We start from the raw sequence: 16,735 nt of genomic DNA, 5'->3' as shown, positions 1-16,735 counted from the left end.
TTTGTCATTGTTTTGGTACTTGTAATATTGTAGCCCATCTGGTTCTTCAACTGCCTTTGAGGTATCCTTAAGGGTAGTCAAAGACTGCATCTTTTAATATTTTTTTTCTAAGGCAAATAAATACTCTTAAATCTTTCAGACCTTCTTCATACACAGTGAAATGCAAAAGAAGCAGCCTTTAAAAATATACTTGGAGACACAGCACATTGAAGATCTTAGCACCCTAGAATTATCTTACCTTTCTCCTTTTCCTACCTTTTTTCTCTTTGATGAACTTCAATGAAGGGTGATTTGATCTGGTAAGTTTCAATTGCAACATAGCTGCTGCAAAAGCATGTGCCCTCTTAAGGCTAAATTATCTTCTTGCCTCCAAATTACATCTTTGTAGGTGTGCTGATGATAAAGCTTTGATAGTATTCTGGTTCAGCAAATGAAGTGCCTTGATATATTCCACACTTGTTATGCTTGTGGGATGGAAAAAATTAATCTCTGGGGATATCCGCTTCAGAAAAAGAGCTGTAACTGGTTTTAATGACACATGCTTTTGCTAATATCAGCTCACCCTTCTTGTTCCTAAATTCCTTCAGAAATTTAGAATGTCTGTGGACTTAAGACCTTGTACTCAGTACTGGCAGATTAATGCTGAAATAAGCCAGTGATTTCAGTGGAGGCATAGAACATTTAAAATAAGAGAGGAATTATAGTCAGTCTCTCACTACCTTTTTACGTAATGTTAATGCTGAGACTTTTTTGGGGTTTTTTGCTGTTTTTTTGATCAGAGCTTCATGATTAATGTTTAGCTGGAAACAACTTTGGCAAAAGTGGGTTGAGGAGACTGTCGTGGAACATCCCCTTTAAAGAGGTGATGAAGTGTTTCCTTTAGGCATTTTTTCATCTTTTGTGATACTACTGGCATGCCATCAAAAATGTCCCATATCTGGAAAACACAAACCTGAACAGTGTACTTCAATTTTCACTCTTCTTTTTTTCCCCCCTCAAGATATATAAGTATTCCAGAAAATTCCCAAAAACAAAAAAGGCTGGATTTGTGAAGAAATATGTGCTTCTATTTTGAGGTTTTGACATCTACGTTTTTGTAAATCTGGGAGATGACAAAATCTTGAGAACATATTTTGCCTGAAAAATTGTAACACTCCTTCTGTGGTTTTGCTTATTTCTGCTTGTTAATAAAGAAGCAAGTACATGCAGTAAAATTAGAAGGGATCAGGACCTAAAAATACTTCAGTGATGCATTCCTAGTAAAAAGCTCTACCTTCTATTATGATTTTATTTATTCACAAAGTGTATGGCTGTCTCAGAACAGTGTACATCCACCTTAGGAGAAACAAACAAACAAACAAACAAAAAACCCCACAAAACACAAACCCAACAATAACACAACCTCCTAAACCATTTGCTTTGGCTCTAACAGGTATATACATTTTTCAAGTTTTCAAACACTTGCATCCAGTTCCCTGGTAATCATACTCAGTTTTTTTGCCCACAGAAATAGTTTCTTCAAAAACGTTGTCTGGATTGGTGCCTTTAACTGCTTAGTACCTTACGTACTATTTTAATTTGTTATAACATTATTTCACTGAAGTGAATATGGTTATCAATGACTTTGATTTCCAATGCTATGGACATGGCACAGCTACTGCCACATTCTAACTAAATAAACAGTGTCACTAAAAAAACAGTGCTGTCACTGCAGAACAACTTGTACTTGTCATAATAATTATAACTGTGAATGAGATAGAAACAAGTAAGTGGACACAAGCAGGAACTGCAGCTAAGTGTCAGCTGTTAGATGACAGCCTTATGTGTCAGTGAAGGCATGTTTGGGTGATATGACACAAGAGCAGTGACATACAAGAAATCAGACAGCTTGCCCCAACCTTAACTGCAAGCAGCTTTGTTAAGCTGTCTCTTGTGCAATTACCAGTCTGCAAGAAAAAAAAATCATAACATTATAAGGTGATTGAAATAATAGATGGAATGTAAGTGCTGCATAATATACATTTTGTGTACAAAAATTAAATTAGTAAATTATTACAAAGAGATGTGAATACCGATTCACTTAGAATGAATTGCTGAGATCCACATTTGGCACTTAAATACACACTCCTCTACAAGTGATTCTACTACTCCCTGTCTTGAATAGAAAAGGTATTAAAGTTTGACTCTGAGATAGGTGGACACCACTGTGGTATCTTTGCTGTAGTACCAGAGACTAAATAACAGGAAAAAGCCAAAAATCTGTCATTGGAAGAAGTCACCATGTGTGACAGACAATCAGTGATAAATAAAGCCTTTGGGCTTCTTATTCACCTGGAACTTCTGATAGGCACAGTCAGCAAGAGCAACAATGTTCTTAAATCTTACACTGGCAGGAATTGATTGGGCTGCAGGACAGAGCTTTTGCAAAACCATTCGGATTTTCAATGGGAAAGGTGTGTGCTGGCCAGCCAGGCTTCACAGTCAATGTTAGAGGCAAAGCCTCCTCAGCAGGGGGATTAAATCAATAGGTGGAAGGACAGCCTGACATGGAGCCAGCTGCCAACACTGCAGCTCAGCAGTAGATTACCCTGCCCACTGTTTTTCAGGTGTTCCAACCAGGCTTTCAGGTGCTGATTTATCCTTTCTGTTTACTGTGTGTCTCTGAAGAGGGAGGATACCCCTTCCATATAACTTTTTGCACACTCTGTCCACCCTCCCTCATTACAACACTCATGCAGGGGATTATCCTGGACATGGACTCCTGGACTTCTTCACTGGAGCTGAGGATTCTGGAGGTGCTGCCCCAGTGCAGTCCCTGGAGGACACCTAAGTAAAGTTCACATACCTATGGTATTTCAGAGAGAGAAAAGACTAATTCCCCAGGATCATACCGTATTTTGCCTTTTGAACTTGATCAAAGCTGAGACTGTACATATGCATGCAATAAAGGCGACTTGGAATACTCAGCGTTGCTACTGGAACCCTTTTATTTTTATTGAAATCTGGTATGTTAATACCATGCATGAAAAATAATTTTTGGAATTAGATACATTTAATTTTAAGTGACAGAAAAATTTAACAAGAGACATGAAAACTATTACTTCAGACGTTTATTGTCATTTCACCAAATATTTAAAATATCTGTGAATTGTTTTCATCTAATGACAAGAGACTTCTTTAAATTCCGTTTGTTTCTAGCAAAGACTCTAAAGGGCAACCTAACATACTTGTTGGAAAAATAATTACTATTAACGCCCACTAAGGCAATGTATCCTTTTATTGTTATTCAGAAACCAACAAAAGAAAAAGCAATTTGGTTTTAGACCATACAACCAGTAACAGTAAAATTATCCTACAATAATTCTAGACAATGTCAGGTCTGCTTCTGTAAACATATTAATAGCTGAGTATGTGTGTTGAGTCATAAGTATAATTATTCCCAGAATGGCTGCCTTCCAGGCGTGTAGGCTGAGTCCACGTATAACTCTTCACGTCAGGGGAATGGTACGGGCAGCACTACACTTCTATCCAGGCTGATGGCATAAATCATAATTGAATTAGGCAACGTCAAGGTGTTTTGCACACCATTGGAAAATTTAAAAAAAAAAATTTAAAAAAAAAAATCAGAAATTTCTCATGGTTTTTTTTTTTTTTTTTTTTTTGTAGTTCTCCCTTTCAAAATGCTTTGTCTAGTAAATGCCCCTTGAACTGTACATTTGGCTTTAAAAAAAGTAGATTCTAACACACAACCAGGTATTCACTGACTAATGCTTTATGCTTTTGCAGGTGCACTGCAAAAAAAACCTTGGCCCAAAAATCTTTACTTTCTAAAAGGATTCTAGGATTGATTTCTCAGATCAGGCAATGGAAGTTTAAAATCTGTTTTTTAATGAAGAGATGGGTTTTGGCATTACTGCTGGAAGATAAACTTCTATGCCTTGCAGTTACAGCATTCTTATCATTAGCTTTATCTTTATAACCTACCTCTTAGAGAACTGTGTAATTTAAGTTTATAGGGGTATCTGAAAGCTCTCTTTATTACCTGTAGTTCTTTCTGTAGTTTCAGTTCCATGGCTACAAAGAATATGATCTCTAACTACACTTCTGTTTTTACTGCCCTGTTTTATCAGACAAACTGCAATTTTACACCTTGTTAAGGAAGCAAGGTGAGAAGAAAACCACATTATACTGTTGACAAGGGAGATAAGACTATTATTTACCTTGACATTTCTGAGCAATAATATTCTTCATGTAACAGGATAAGAGATAAAGCATATCCTGCAGTGATAATGCACAAACTGAAAGGAACTTGCTTCCACATGCTATCAACATCAGTAATGAAACTGAGCCCTAGTGCAATAATCCCATATTTGAGCCAGTTCAGAATTTGGGAAGAAAGCAAGCCTTTAATTCGGTCAACTCAAGTAAACACATTTTAACTGTGCACTGCAGTGAATCATAGTCAATTTATTTAAGTGGCCGAATGAAACAGGGTTTGTTTTTCTGCCTTTTGTTTGTTTGTTTCACTTCCCTAACTCGGACCTGCAGGTAAAGGCCATCTGAACAGGGAACAGTACAATGCATAGGAATGGTGGCTGCTCCGGGAAACACTGTATCTGCAGACGCTGCAAGATGCCTTAGAAGTTTAATGTACTGCAAAATACTGTTTCACACAAGCATGTTCTTCACAATGAAGAACAACAGAGACAAAGAGGAATTAGCCACCATTGCTTCTTCCTTGGAGCAAAATGGCACAAACAAAGCTGGAAGTGAAATTTTAGCCCACGTGAGGAAACTGAACATACCTTTAATAGACTGAGATGTTCAGATTCTGTGGTGATGAGTGTTTAGATGAGTGCCTGTTTAAAATACACAACAAAATGCATAAGACTATCACAAATTAAACTCACTAAATGTCTCCAGAAAAAGTAATTACATTCAAGCTTATATCACTAATTCAATTTAATTTCATAATAGCTTGTATTAGCTGGTCATTTCCCTTATCAGAATGTTGTTTAAATTTTGTCCAAAAAATTTTAAAAATTTAGTCAGTGAGGCTCCCACAAACTCTCTGGTAGATTATTCCTTGTTTGCTAGGCTGCTTTCCTCCTGTTCCCCTTCTCCCCACCTCCAATTCACCCTAGAGTGTTCATTTTATTCTTTTTGAGGCAGCTTTTAATTGAAAATTCCTCATAGTTCTTCCCCCAACCTCTCTTTATCAGACAGCCAGAGGGCAAGGTGTATTAATAGCAGCTGCATGACTCAAGAGTTGGTAGCTCGAGTGGATCCCTTTGCACTGAGCTTTGCTGTTTGGCCTCCCCGCTTGGGTTGCCGCTGAGCTCAGGGAGCACCTTCACTTCCTTGCAAACAAAAATAAACTGAGAAAGCACAGTGGGGGCTGGGATTGCCTCAACCTCTCTGTCCTTCAGAAGGATTCTCCTTACGGCTGTTTTCTTCTACATTCCCATTGGGATGGTATGTATATACATATATATAAAAGAAAATTAACAAAAAAAGGTGTGATCCCATCCATAAATCCACCAGCGTGACTATTTCACACGACTGAGTGATGAAAAGAGAGAACGCCCATCGCTGCGATGATACGGAGCAGAGGAAGAGGGTCGGTGCTCTCCATTCAGACTGTATTCCATGCTCTTTCCCTGAAGGCATCCCTGTTCTCATGAGCCTTCACAGCTCGACCCTTCCCAACCCCCGGCTCACCACTCACCCCGCTCCTGCCCGCCGCACCCCGGGGCTGGTGGCATCGCCAGCTCCCAGCCACCCTATCTGGCTAGACACCCGGCCTCCCACCGCGCCCCGGAGCTCAAGGCTGCCAAAAATGCACTATGCCTGGCGGGGCTTTGGACAGAAAAAAACCCCACGCCGCCAACTCCCCCTCTCTGGCTCGAGCCTTTACAGTGGTTTTCCTTTCCCGCCCACCCGGCCGCGCGAACGGGAGCGCTCCTTCTCCTCATCCTCTCCTCACTCAAGCGAGCAGGGAGTTCCTGGAGGGCAGCTCTGCCGCTCAGCAGTTGCCACAGGCTCACATAACACGAGCAGGGCTGCGCTCGGGTGGGCTGCGCGGGGTCCCGGAGCACCGGCTCCGCCCGAGCGCGCAGAGAGGCGCAGAGCCCCGTGAGGAGAGGCCGCCGCTTCAGAAAGTGAGCGCCCGCCGCCGTCCCTTCACGAGAACTCCGTCTCCCGCCCCCGCCGGGAGCCGCGGTCCCCGAGCCGTTCCCGCCCCTCACGGGAGCCCCTCGCGGCCACCGCCCCCGCGCCCCTCCGGGCAGCGGCCTCGCGCCGCGCATGCCCGTCCGCCCGCGCCGCGCGTGCGCGCGCACTGCCTGCGCAGGAGCCGCATCTGATAGGGGGGAAAATCCGAACGGCGGCGGCGGCCGCCATATTGCGGAGCTGTCACAGCGCTCGCCGCGCTCCGCGCCGCGTCCCCGGCGAGCAGCGCGGGGCGGCCCCGCTGCGCCTCCTGCCCCGCTGCGAGGGGGCGGCGGGGGGGACACACCGCCCCGCCAGGAGCAGAGAGCGCCGCGCCCCAAGCACCCTGCCCCGGGGGCTCGTCCCCCCCCCCCCCCCCTCCGCTCAGCGCCGCGGAGGGAGCGGAGTCCCAGGTGAGGCGGGGGCGCAGGGCGCTGAGGCGAGGGGCGTGCGGGCGGCTGCTGGCGGGGCCCCGGGGGGGCAGCACGGGGGCGGCACCTCGAGGCATGAGCCCGCCCGCAGCCCTCGGTGGGCGGGGGGCACCAGGCGACTTGTTGCGGCCGAGGGAGCGCGGCACCGTGCCGCTCTTGTGCGGGGCACCGCCCGGGACCGGGACCCGGCTCACCGACTCCCGGTTCGCCTGGCTCTGTCGGGGAGCCCCGGGAGCGCGCCCCTGGCGTGCCCGCTCAGCCTCCGCTGCATTATTCATGTCCCCGAGCAGCGCGGCTCGGGAGGTTATACCGTAGTAGACATGTGGCAGTCGGGTCGGGCCAGCGGAGTGCGGCGGTGTGGGAGAATAATAAGGAATTACTTCATAAACAAGTGCTGTGGAGCATCTGTTGCTGTCTATTGTTTTCGACAAATGCGCGTTTTTAAGAGTCCTTAAGTACTGACCGACGTAATGGGCGCAGCGGCCCTGAATGAGCCTTTGTGCATTGTTTTTTGAATGGATTAATGTTTTGTACAAGTCGTGGGCATTTGTAATTAACCTTGTCGCTTAAAGTTTAGCGCAGATAAGGGGTTTTAGTTTCAACTTTGTGGAGTTCACTTGTCTTCTGTCATTTTCTTAATCTGAACGCGAAAAAAACCCAACTTCTCTGGACTCTATGCCAACACAACTAATCACTTCAGTTGTAAGGTGCTATTAAGCTGTCTTTTCCAGTCTGTGTAACACCCTAGACAAGTATTTCGTGTTCCTCTTTCTGGTACAGGCTTTAAAAAATATTACATTTTTTAAACTGAGTTACAGGAGTGGCGTTTCTGACTTTTAAGTAATTCTGTCTTTGTGACCGGTTCGTGTCAGGCTTCAGATGTATCCCTGTATGTCACTCTGGTTTGTTTCCACCGGAGATGCCTGTCGCCGTGTCTGTGCCGCGGGAGCGTTTTGGGGATGCGTGTGCCTGCACAGCGCCTCGCACATTGAGAAGATTGTGGAAATGCGGTTGTCGCTGTCAGCTCCGGGTGCGTTGGCACAGCGCTGCTGGGCAACGTGTGCTTCCAGGGAAGATGTGGAGTTGGTGTACAGTAACATTATGGCTACTCTGATGAAGTTGTTTTTTAATCATTAAAGATGGGACAAGTAGTAACTGTTTATTGGATTATAGGACTTACCTCTATTGATCTATTGATTTAGCATAAGAGGGACTGTGAGAAAAATAAACTGCAAGTCAGTGCAATGTTCCCAGATAAGCAGCCTCCCAGCAAATGGCAATTGCAAGGCAGTGGCATATTTCCAAGCTTTGTACTGAAGCGACACAGTTGTTCTCTTAGGTTGGGAAACTGGAGAGCAAAAGTGAAACATCTTTAGAAAACGCATGAAAAAATGACATGGTGGGACATGTCTGGAGCTGTCCAGAGAGTTTTCATTGAGTGCTGACTCAAGGGAAAGGTGTAGAAATGACGAAAAGAGTTCTGCTTGGACTGTTTCTGCCATTGCAGTAGAGAGCGTTTCAGGGCTTGATGGTAACAGTACTGCCAGAAAAAGGTTGTTTCACAGAAAATTGGGCAAAGACATAAAGAGAGTAAGGATTTGGATCCACCTACGAGCTGCAAATCTAGGAGGGTAAGATGCATAGATGTTATGATGTGAGAAGGCAGTTCCTGGCAAAGTTCCTTTCTCCTTTGCCAGGCTAGGTAAACGGCCTTTCTTCTTCAGCAGCCTTGCTCTGCTTTTTGAGAAGGGGTGCCTCTGTTGGCAGAGGTGAAGAGGAAAGTTGTTGAAGGCATTACGTTTTTCTGTTGGATGTGTTAAATACATCAAAGCTGTCCTATCGCTTTGTATTGCATTACAAGTCTGTGGGAGTAGAGGAAAGGGAGGATTTTCAAGTTTGTAAATGTAAACAAAGCTTTATACAAACTTCTGAAGAAAGAACTGATTGTGGAAAGATACTGATCCATTAAAGTAGCACCCAGTGTATCCTGCATGCTCAGCGAGTTTACTCCAGAGCTGAAGGAGCCTGGGTAAACTCTTCCCTTTCAACACTGATGAACTGCATTTGTTGGCTAACTTTACCAATAGGCTAAATACTTAGCTGTACTTTGGATTTAAAAAGTATTTGTTTTCCTTTCTGCTTTAGGTATTTATTAATCACTCTGTGGAATGAAACGTTCAAGTCATGTTGTACAAAGAAAAAGAAATATGACATTGGCCCAAAAAGGCAGTTAATAATCTTTACACTATACCATTATAATTTAAGAACTCTAGCTAGTGCATATGGAGAATGATATGAGTGGCCAGTTCACGTTCATAAGTTTCCTTTATTTTATGGAATTAGTTGTAAGAGCCTTAACAGCATCCTTCAGAAAATAGAATACTTGACTTTGAGATGAGGTATACCCAAAATTCTGGGTATATGTCCTATTTCTTTGCTAACTGTATGCTTAGAGAAAGGATTATTGCACTTGGAAGCAACAGTACTTCCATCATTTTTGATGGTGCATCCAATGTACATGGTAAGATTGGCCATCCTATCATTGTAGGACTCCTCAGAATCTTAGAATTATTTCCCGTAGTGCAGTTGTGGGTACTTGAAGTTAAGATTACTAAACTCCATAAATATTAACTGTATGTAAATTGTGTAGCATGTCTGAAACATTCCAGTTTATTAACTGCCAAAACTGCAAGTAGTGTGCAAATTCTTTGACTGGTATGTGTTGCTTTTAGTTGAATACTATGTTGGCAACTGCCAGGTTTTCATTTTACTTCTGAAGTTCAAGAGCTCCAGTTTAGATGTACTTCACTCTTCAAAATGTATTTTCCTATAGATACATTGAATACCTAAGTTGTACGAGTTATATTGCAGTTATTTTTCAGAGATAGCAAGCCTGTTTTGGGGGTTTCAGAGAAGGGAGGGTTGGGGGAAATGGTGGTTTTAAGAAGGGAAAGATACAGTGCATAAAAAAAAAAGTTGGCATGTAAAACTCTGCATGTGATATCTAGCACTGGTCAAATCTCAATTTTTGCATGTTAGGTATAGAATTCAGCTCTTTCTTTCTTTCTTTTTTTTTTTTCCTGTGAGATAAATGGCTTGTTTTAGTTCCCCCCTGGTTTGCTTATATTGCAGACAGCTGTGTGGGCGGTCTTTCTGTCCGTCTGAAAAAAATGTATGCAGAAGTAAAGTCTGTGGCAAATGAACTTCTTTATTGGATTGCAGCAAGTGTGTCATTAGGGAGCTGTTAGTGTGAAAGATGATTGCCCTGCAGACATTCACAGACTGCTTTGGAGTAGAGAGCCATTTTTGTAGAAATCTGAGACCAGTTAGTCAGGTCCAATGGCCTGTGAGTTGCCTGTTGCTTCCCCTGCAAAGATCTAAAACTTTCATGTACCACAAAAAATGGAATGGGATAAGACTTTGAAAAGAAAAAGTATACTATTTTTAAATAAGTTCCTGTTAATAAATGAGTGAGTTATATTGTTGTGGGTAAAGCTCTGTGGTCCCTGACATCTGTCTGTATTTAGGGAAATAGATGGTAAACCTCTTGCTCAAGATTAGGAGCGCTGCTGCTGGAGAGGCTGCTTCTGAGAGAAGGCCCTGAGCTTTCTTAGGGCTTAGGATAGGGATCCTGCTTTTGAGTGTTGCATCTCTACCAGCCAAGTGTCCTGCTCGAGCCTTCTGCCTGCTATCCCGTCCTCACCTGACCTCAGACCCATGGCTGTGTTTATGAATGTTTCTTTTGAAAACAGCTGCTGCATAAATTATTTGGCAGAATTTTGGCATCAGGCATTTTATGCACCATCATTTTCTGAAGAAAGCTTTCATTGTCATCTTTCAACAATTGCTTTATTTGTTGCTTTCTGTGGCATAACTAGAAACATGGATGATACTGATTTAAAAACCTTAACTGCCTTGTAGTGAAATAAATTGAAATCACAGCTTTTCATTTCAAGCGAGTTCTTGATGTTCTGGATGACTTTTTTTATCTGTTTGTGATGGAGCCTGCTGATACTTTTGGGTTTTTTTGGCCCAGAGTCCAGATTACTGCATATGTTCCTGAAGGTCCTGAGTGTTGTAGCAGTAGGAAGCCTGCAAAGTCACAATCCTGCTAATCCTGACTTGGAAGAGGGACCTTTAGGATTTTAAATGCCCAAGTGATGAGCCTTTATGCCTAGTAGGTCACAAGCTGGTTTCAGAATGCAGGAAGCAAACGGAATATCATTCGCAATCCCAGCTGATTGGGGTCTTTTTTGCTGTTGGTTTTTTCCCCCCCCACTATTTGCAATGCCATTTCCCATGGGTGTTAAGATAAAAGTAAGTCTAAGTAATTAGTTGCTTCAAAGTTAAAAATTTTGCGTCTGCTAAATATAAGTTTATCTGGAAAGGCGTAAGTAGCAAAAGTGAACTGAATCCAGTAATAATAGTGGAGATACACAATATTTTGCCTGGCTGCAATTTTTGGTTTCTTTTGGCCTAATGTTTTCCTCATATTTGTTTTCTTTTTAATGTTAGCTGGTGCCAATAATTGAGAAAGATACGGTGATTTTCATTTTTTCTTCAGTGTTTATTTGATGTCAATATTTGGAGTTTTAAGATCTGTGAACTTCTTGATTTGTATATACATATAATAGTTACAATGTGTTCGTGTGAATGAACTGTTTCAAATTTGCACAACATTTTGGATATGAAAGCATAAAAAAGCCAGGCTGTTTTTTGTATTATATATAAAATGAAAACAATGGAAATAAATTCAGCATAGTTTGCTATAAATTTGTTTTTGGCTAAAAATGTTAAAAAATTTCTTTTTTTAAAGAGATATAGATTTTTTTTTTTTTTTTTTACTTTAGTGAAAAATACTACAAGCAAACACTTGAACAAAAAGATATGTGGGTTGCTGTTTGCACGTATTTTCTATTGCTCATATACTGTGATAGTTTCTCGGACCCATGAGATCTGTGGGACTAACAGTGAGACTTCATTTTTATTGAGTTTTGCATAAGAGGATTCTTGCTTTTTGCTGATAACTTTGTTCTCTTGCATGCAAAAACATGTCTCCCAATTGTGTTTTGATGACATGGGATTAACCTGTAAAACTGTGTAGTCACATTTCTGATTTTAAAAGTTACCTTAAGGTTTTAAAGTACGTTTTCAAATAAATTGTTTATGGTTTGTTGATTGTATTATAACAAAGTGAGTAAATCCCAAAGCAAAAATCTGGGACATGTTTGTGAATGAATTTGTAGTGATAAAATATATGAGGGTATGACAGTCATTGTAGAAATTGCTAGACATGTTGTCTCTTAGAGGGACCTCAGAAAGTAATCGTTTGATAACACAGATCTTGGTCCTGTGCCATATGCTGTCATTGCTCTCCTGGAGACTGGGCTCCCTTATCAGTAATCTTACCATACCCCTTCTCTTCAGTGCTTTGTAACTAAAGGCACAGGAAAGTAGCTGTGCTACTTTCTGTTCCTTTTGGTACTGTTGAGTTGGCATGCTTACAAAATGGTGGATGAGAATCTAATTTAGTTTTTGCATCGTTAATTAACTGAGTGTAACTCTAGGGCTTCAATCTGCCTTCAGTTTTTCAATCACTGAGCCTCTGCTGTCAGAGGTGAGCACAGGGATTACTACAGCTCGGAATCTGTTAGCAGATATTAGAGCCAAGCTTGTTTTGGTTTCCGTTATTCCCTTGAATTTTTCCAAGGAGTGCATTAGGGTAAGAAGGGAAAAGAGGAGGCAGTCTCTTCTCTGAAAGGGAAACGTGCTGTTGAATTTTTATCAAAAGCCAGAGTTTATCAAAAGCCAATTTCTTTTTTCCTCCCCTGGAGGCATTTGTGGTTAAAAAAAAGGGGGGGAGAGGAATAGAGGAAAAGTGTATTCATAATGTTCAAAAATATATTTAACAGTATCTTAGAATAGTAGTCTTACTGCTGATGTCCAGGTGTTAGAAAGATAAATGACTTGTCAGTAGAATTGCCTTATTAAGGTTTAGGGCTTGACACTTCAGCCGTCTCAGACCCAGGGGGAAATTAGCAAAGTTTGGGAAGAAGGATGTTCCATTGATAGTGGGCACAGGGAATGCAGAATTCGTGAGCCACAAGGACGTTTCGCAGAACTCCCTAGATAAGGAAGAAACAAACAAAGCCAACTCAGCAACTGTGCTGAATCAGTTCCAAGCAGAGAAAAGGTAATTGTGGCAGGGGGAGACTGTGACCACAGCTTGGGGCCCATCGACTCCTGAAGTCCATGACTCAAGAGGGGAATGGCTGAGCATGTTCACTGGTTGGCAGGAGAAGCAAGAGAATCATTGAACCAGTAGAAGGTAGAATGTTAATCAAGAAGAGAGCTATGTAACCTGTAGCAAAAAAAAGCATGATTTCGTTTGCTGAAATGTATGAAAGGTGTAAAGTTTTGATGATTGGGGTGCCAACCTTTGGTGGGCTCCCACCCAGCTCCCTGCTCTGTGCAGAGCAGTACGGATAAATGGAAGTGCCTCAGCTCAGTGTGTAAATTGGCACTGCACATCAGGCAGTGAGCCTGCATATGGGACACGACTGATACTGTCCAGTTCTCTAGAGTATCTTCTGTAATTAAAAGATCTACTGGAATGTAATTGTCTTTAGGCTAGGCAAACAGTATTATTATACCTTTAGAGCTGGGCTAGATTAGTTATATCATAATGAATGTAACTTCAAGATAGTGTTTTAATGTTTTCAGGCTGATTTTTTGTTAAACGCAGTTTTGTTCCATATCAGAATTAGGTCATTAGATCTCTTTTTCTGTCATCTTTAGTCTTAACATTTGTTTTCTTTACCAGCTAGCAACATTTATGCTTCTTAAATTCTGTTTTCATCCTTTATCTGTTTTTTCAGTCCCTCTTTTCAAACATATCTCTACAGATTAGAAGAAAAAAGAAAGTGCTAGTGCACCTTAAATTGCTGTGCAAATGTTTCTAATATTTAATGTATTTTTATTGCCAATAAGCAAGGAAAATTGACTTCTTTTGTATTTTTTATATAAAAATACTTTATTTTTTCCATTTTTCTTTATGAATGAAAAATCAGTTACACAAAAGCTTGGTTTTGATAACTGGATTGCTCTCAAGTATTCTGTTTTTCTCTTTCTTTTAAGCACTTCTGAAGATTTTATTCATCTGTTGCAGCTGTGGAGTTATAATACTGAAATCTCAGATTATTCTGACTAGCATGTCACACTCATTTTTCTTAGTTTAAGTGTAATTCCGGTTATTATTATTTTTGAGGGCAGTGCAGTCTTTGATGCTCCTTGCAAACCAGCAACAGGTCTAATTTGTGGAAGTCATTACTGTAAATATGTGCAAGAGGGTGACTAGCTGCTTGCTCTTTCTGAGTTAGAAGGAATAAAAAAGGAGGTAGGATGATATCTACCAATAACATTGCAAGCATATTTTTTTAGGGCATAAAAACTTTCTTGGAACTGAACACAATAGTGAATACTTTCATTACCATGTAGACATAACTTATAGCCTTCTGCTTAAAAAGAACAAAGCTCTGTTATTTTAAGCACAGCAGATTTTCTTCCTTTTTTTACTGTTTTGGTGTACTTGCATTTCTTTTCATTTGGAAAAAATGACTATCATTCCTTTGCTGAGAGAAACAAATGATTTTATAGCCAGGAAATAGAGTTTTGATGCTTTAAGATTATGTTAGAGGGTTGTTTTTTTGTCTTCATGATGTTTCTCATAAATAATGTTAGAGGTTTTTAATAGTAGATGATATATGATATCAGAACCTTTAAAAAATTTGTAGCACTTGGGGAACTGTTGTCTCTTTATTGTAACATTACTGCTTAAATGTTCTACAAAAACTAGGAAGGATGTTACTGCTTCGAGACCTGTAGATGCTGGCACTGGCTAAATTAGTTGCTCTTTCTATATGTCATCTGCTGAAAAGTGTATTTTGTACATGTAGAGCACTTCCTTACTTGTTTTGGAATTTGTACCATTTGCTATGATGTACATGAACTCAGTTTTGGTTAATTTAAAAACAACCCTTTTAATTTTGTTTTTGGCAGAACGGGGCAAAGAGTTTTTGGAAGATTTAAGTGGACAGGAGACTACAGAAAACAAGAAAAATGCCGAAACCAGTAAGTAGCAGGTTTATATTCATCTAAAATCTAGGAAAGTTTTTACATTTTAGAGGGATAATCTTGGAACTGTTCCAGTTGTTTTGACTCTGCCCTTTCTAGATTTCGTAAGATTTGATTGTGTATGTTTGAAGTTGAGACAGTTTAGTACCAACATGTGGAAAATAAGATCAAGAAAGCTTGGTACTGCAAGTTGCATGGAGGTTGGAAATGGGAGCAGTACTTGGGCCCATTTGGCTGGCAGGAGGAATGACTTTTCAGGAATTGTTGACTTTGAGATGAGCTGATTTACAGTGATTAATGGAGGCATAATTTGAGCCTGACTCAGTCAGTGTCTGTGAGAATCAGTGGAAGGGTTTGCTGTAGGATTTGGCAGGGGAGGACAGAACATGTGTAAAGTGTCTGCTCCAAGTTAGATAGTAGTTTTACCGTGGTAGAGGGTATCTCATAGAAAGTAAGTTTTGAAGGGAGGAAATAAGCAGTGTTTATGGTCTCCTGTTCCTCTCACTTCAGCTAAGATAAGGGTTCATCTACTTTCTATCTGGGGGGGAAAAAAATCTCCAACTTTTGTTTTGATAATAATTCTAGAAGTCTTTGAGGAGATAATTATTCAGTAGGTTAATTCTTTTTCTGTTGATGTAATATTTTTGGATTAGGATTTCATCTGCCATGTGTTAAATGACTTTTGCTTGTCTCTTTCACTTGTATCCAGTGAGCAAACCATTCAAGAAAGGGAACTGAATTGTCAGATTATTTCTACTCAACTCAGTTGGTTTATGTAATAGCCTTCAGGCTTTCTTTGTTTACTGATGTTTCATTTTGGTGGCAGATTAGGAGTGGGGCAGATCTATTGCTAAGAATAAATGTGTCTATGTGCATGTGTATACACACATACATCCCTATACATAGATTTATAAAAGGTTTTTGCTATTAATCAGAAATTACCTGTGTAAATCATGTGTGTTGTGTGCCAGTATTTGGAACTGGTACAGCTTGATGAATATTTTGAGCATGGGACTAAGGGTTTGAAGTTCTGTTCTGAGCTTTGCAGTTGGTCTGATGACCGACTGGCCATACCTTATTGTTTCTGTAATTTCTTCTTTACCTGCCAGTGGATTAGGGGCAGTATCTTGGTACTTTCTGCAGCTGGAAGTAGCTATCTGTATCCTGCTCACTTGTAACAGAAAGCTGCACTATAAAGGGCAGGAAAATGAATTGGCAGCATACTGTTTTCTGACCTGTTTGAGTTCTGGCTATGAGAATTGAGTACTGCCTTTGATAGAGCTTCTCAACTGGAAAACTGATACAAGAATGAGGCAAAAAATCATTGTGAGCTCATGAGGTTTCTGAGGCCTTCAGCTCCATGCAGCTGGAGAGCCATGAAGCCACAGAGGTGGTGACTAGAAAAAAAAGGCCTGGGTGAGGTAACTTCTTTTTAAATTCTGGGATTGGAACCATGAAATTTAGGCAGGCAGGGTTCTCTCTATTTTAAGGACCAGAGAAAATTGAAGGAAATAAGAATTTTAGGGTTGTTCACAAGGAAAGCAATATCTGTAGAACTGAGATTGCAGTGGTGTTGAAAGAGCGCACAGTCCACCCTAATAATGGATATTAGCTACCAGGTCTTGTGGCAGAAGCTGGCCTTGTGGCAAAGATAATTTTTTTCTAAGGGTCTTTTTTTAAAGAGTTCATGTATCTCTTGATGATGTAGGTGCATGTGAGATCTTAGAAGGAAGCGAAGTCAAAGGAGCCATTATAAATGATATTAAATTGATTACATTTCTCAATGTCTTCCTGTAAACTGCGGGTTGCTATAATTATAGTTGGTAATCAGGGAATGAAGAAGTAGCACACTTGCCAAAGGTTAAGTAGTATTACCTATAAAAATCAAACCTTAGATTTTGTTCTGGTTGCTTCTTAAATGATAGATGGCTTTGGAGCTCTCCTTCCCCTTCCCCTCTTTT

The 16,735-nt window shown here is 40.9% G+C and overlaps 1 protein-coding gene and 1 long non-coding RNA gene across 2 annotated transcripts in view; one reads left to right on the top strand and one right to left on the bottom strand.

The window, feature by feature from the left end:
* Positions 1–3,091: 3,091 nt before the first annotated feature.
* On the bottom strand, positions 3,092–6,229 carry LOC125321638. The gene is made up of 3 exons (XR_007201615.1): positions 5,941–6,229; positions 4,806–4,859; positions 3,092–3,533 (listed from the first exon to the last, which is right to left on the bottom strand). It is a non-coding gene; the product is annotated as an uncharacterized LOC125321638 (long non-coding RNA).
* Positions 6,230–6,405: 176 nt separating this feature from the next.
* Positions 6,406–16,735, top strand: part of RDX (radixin) — a 45,711-nt gene continuing 35,381 nt past the window's right edge. Inside the window, exons 1-2 of the mRNA XM_048294763.1 lie at positions 6,406–6,623; positions 14,700–14,771. Coding sequence (XP_048150720.1) covers positions 14,760–14,771 — 12 coding nt within the window. The 5' untranslated portion in view covers positions 6,406–6,623; positions 14,700–14,759. The remainder of the gene's footprint in view (positions 6,624–14,699; positions 14,772–16,735) is intronic.

This window comes from Corvus hawaiiensis, chromosome 2, assembly GCF_020740725.1.
Source record: "Corvus hawaiiensis isolate bCorHaw1 chromosome 2, bCorHaw1.pri.cur, whole genome shotgun sequence".
Lineage (NCBI taxonomy): Eukaryota > Metazoa > Chordata > Aves > Passeriformes > Corvidae > Corvus > Corvus hawaiiensis.
This window is presented reverse-complemented; position numbering and strand designations above follow the sequence as displayed.